Source organism: Merops nubicus, unplaced genomic scaffold (genome assembly GCF_000691845.1).
Source record: "Merops nubicus isolate BGI_N331 unplaced genomic scaffold, ASM69184v1 scaffold38648, whole genome shotgun sequence".
Classification (NCBI taxonomy): domain Eukaryota; kingdom Metazoa; phylum Chordata; class Aves; order Coraciiformes; family Meropidae; genus Merops; species Merops nubicus.
The window spans coordinates 664-2,901 of NW_008628411.1; the positions used below are offsets into that span (position 1 = coordinate 664).

The 2,238-nt window shown below is 64.6% G+C and overlaps 1 protein-coding gene across 1 annotated transcript in view; it reads right to left on the reverse strand.

The window, feature by feature from the left end:
- The window catches only part of FLII (flightless I homolog (Drosophila)), a gene marked incomplete at both ends in the record, with an annotated part of 3,261 nt that overhangs the window by 658 nt on the left and 365 nt on the right, over nucleotides 1-2,238 (reverse strand). Inside the window, 8 exons of the mRNA XM_008946639.1 lie at nucleotides 108-214; nucleotides 319-447; nucleotides 542-614; nucleotides 707-849; nucleotides 1,001-1,229; nucleotides 1,343-1,482; nucleotides 1,564-1,752; nucleotides 1,849-2,142. Of these exons, the coding sequence (XP_008944887.1) occupies nucleotides 108-214; nucleotides 319-447; nucleotides 542-614; nucleotides 707-849; nucleotides 1,001-1,229; nucleotides 1,343-1,482; nucleotides 1,564-1,752; nucleotides 1,849-2,142 (1,304 nt within the window). The remainder of the gene's footprint in view (nucleotides 1-107; nucleotides 215-318; nucleotides 448-541; nucleotides 615-706; nucleotides 850-1,000; nucleotides 1,230-1,342; nucleotides 1,483-1,563; nucleotides 1,753-1,848; nucleotides 2,143-2,238) is intronic.

A 2,238-nucleotide genomic window follows, 5' to 3' on the forward strand; every position in this document is an offset into this window, starting at 1 on the left:
ATGGACAGAGCTGAGAGAGGGGCTTTGCCCATCATGGGGGGGCTGTGCCCTGGCTAGTCTGGGAGGACTGGCACAGACTGGAGCACCCCTCCTGAACCAGGACCCACCTGAAGAGCCGGGAGTGCTTCATATATTCGGCGTCTTCGTCGTAAGGCTTCTGGCTCCCGATGCCCACCCAGAAGAAGTTTTCGGGCTCTTCTCCCTCATTGATCACCTGTGAGAGCAGGGCCAGGGCTGAGCGTGGCCGTCCCCTGCCCTGCCGGTCACTGGCACCTGAGGAAGCTGGCACAGGGCCCCCCTGCATGCCCACCCACTCACCTGCTTGCTGTAGGAGTCGTCGAACATGTGGTTCATGATGTCCTCAGCCAGCTTGGCCTCATCGGGGTCAGCCGCCCGGCCCACCCAGGTGTAGACAATGCCCTGGTTGTCCGTGCTCTCAAAGGGCACCTGGGGGAGCACAGAGAGTCAGGGCTGCCCGAGGGGGGTGTGGGGCACGTGGCTGAGCCCCCCCAGCCCCAAGGAAGCTCAGCCTGAGCAGTACCTTGAGGATGAAGCAAAACTCGGAGTTGAGCAGAGCAGAGTCTGTGTTGATCTGGATGCACCTAGGAAACAAGCCCACGAGGCACGGTCAGTCAGGCAGCTGTGCCCAGGGGCAGGTGCCCTGGCAGGGGCCTGGCAACCATGGGCGCTGCCTGGCCCAGGAGGGGCTGACCTGTTTGTGCGGATGTGGTAGAGGCTGGGCTGGGGTGGGCTGGCCCTGTCCTTCCGCTTGCCCCGGTGGATGACAAACCTCCTCTTGAAGTGTGAGAGGAACTTGGGGTTCTCCTGCTGCTGGGTCATGCGCACGACCTGGCCAGGGGTTGGTGGTGTTGGCAGTGCCACAAAGTCCCCCCAGATACAAGCCCAAGCCCCAAGCTCTATGGCCATCCCCTGCTATAGAGAAGTGAGGCAAAGCTGGGGGATCCCTGTGTCACCCCCCAGGAGCACCCAGTGGGGTCACCTCCAGCTTGCCAGGGAAGAGACTCTCGAACTTCTTCTGGAGGCTGAAGGTGAAGGTGAGCCAGCCCATGTTGGAGGCCTCCCGGCCCTGCCAGAAGTAGACGATGCACTGGAAGTCCTCCTCGGGCTGCTTCTCCTCCTCCTCTTCTTCACCTTCCTCCTCCCTTTTGCCTTCTCCCTTCTTCTTCTTCTCCTCCTCCTCCTCCTCGTACTCCACTGGCACCCAGTACCTGAGGGCAGGAATGGGGTGATTTGAGGGATGGGGCATGCTGGGGGTCAGGGCAGGGAGATGGGGGATAAGGGGAGTCCAGCAGCCCCGGGAAGGGGAGGAGGAGGGTGTCACCTGCAGAGGAAGACGTAGCAGTCGTGGGTGTGGAAGTGGCCGAACTCCTCCTCGGGCAGGCGAGCGAATTTCTTGCCCTCCAGCACGAAGCCCTCCATGCCATCCAGGTCCTCGTTCCACTCCTCCATCAGCTGCTCCGCCTGTGACCCCCACGTGCTCCGTCAGCACCCCTCCCCACGCCAGCGCCACGGGGGGACCCACGGGAGGGTCCCCAGCCCTACCTCGCTCAGGGGCATGGGGGGCTGGCGGGGCAGGAACAGCGCCGTGAGGTCGGCCTTCATCTGGTCCTTCTTCTCGGCGTCCTTGCGGACCTTGCCGGCCAGCCCGCCCTCCTGCAGCACCGTCTCGGCGTTGCGGGTGTAATCCACGCGCAGGACGTCGTCCCAGTTCTTGAACTTGGACTTGAACACCTAAATGGGGGAGCAGGTAACGCGCCCCCGGCCTACGGCACCCTCCCCGGCCCCCCCAACCGAGGGGGGTCTGCGCCCCTTGGCGGGGCAGGGCACCTGGCACTCGGTGCCCTCCAGGTTCCTGGTGACCATGGCGTGCTTGGGCCGGTGCAACATCCCGCAGAGCTCCTGGCTCAGCTTCAGCGCCGCCGCCCGCACCAGCCGCGGGGACTTCCTCCCGATCCAGATGAAGACGTCGGACCAGCAGTCCAGGATGTACACGCTCTTGGTGTCCAGCAGGCTCTGCAGCTGAGGGGGCCACGGGGACCAAGGCGGGGTCAGGCACCCGCCGCCTTTCCCAGCTGGAAAACATCCCTCCAGCATCCCCCACCCCAGCCCCGCTGGCCGAACCTGCCTCTCCCAGGGCACAGCCGGAGGCAGAGGGGGCACGAAACCAGTCTCACTGGTCAGACTGGGAGAACCTCCCCACCCCATCCTACCAGGCGC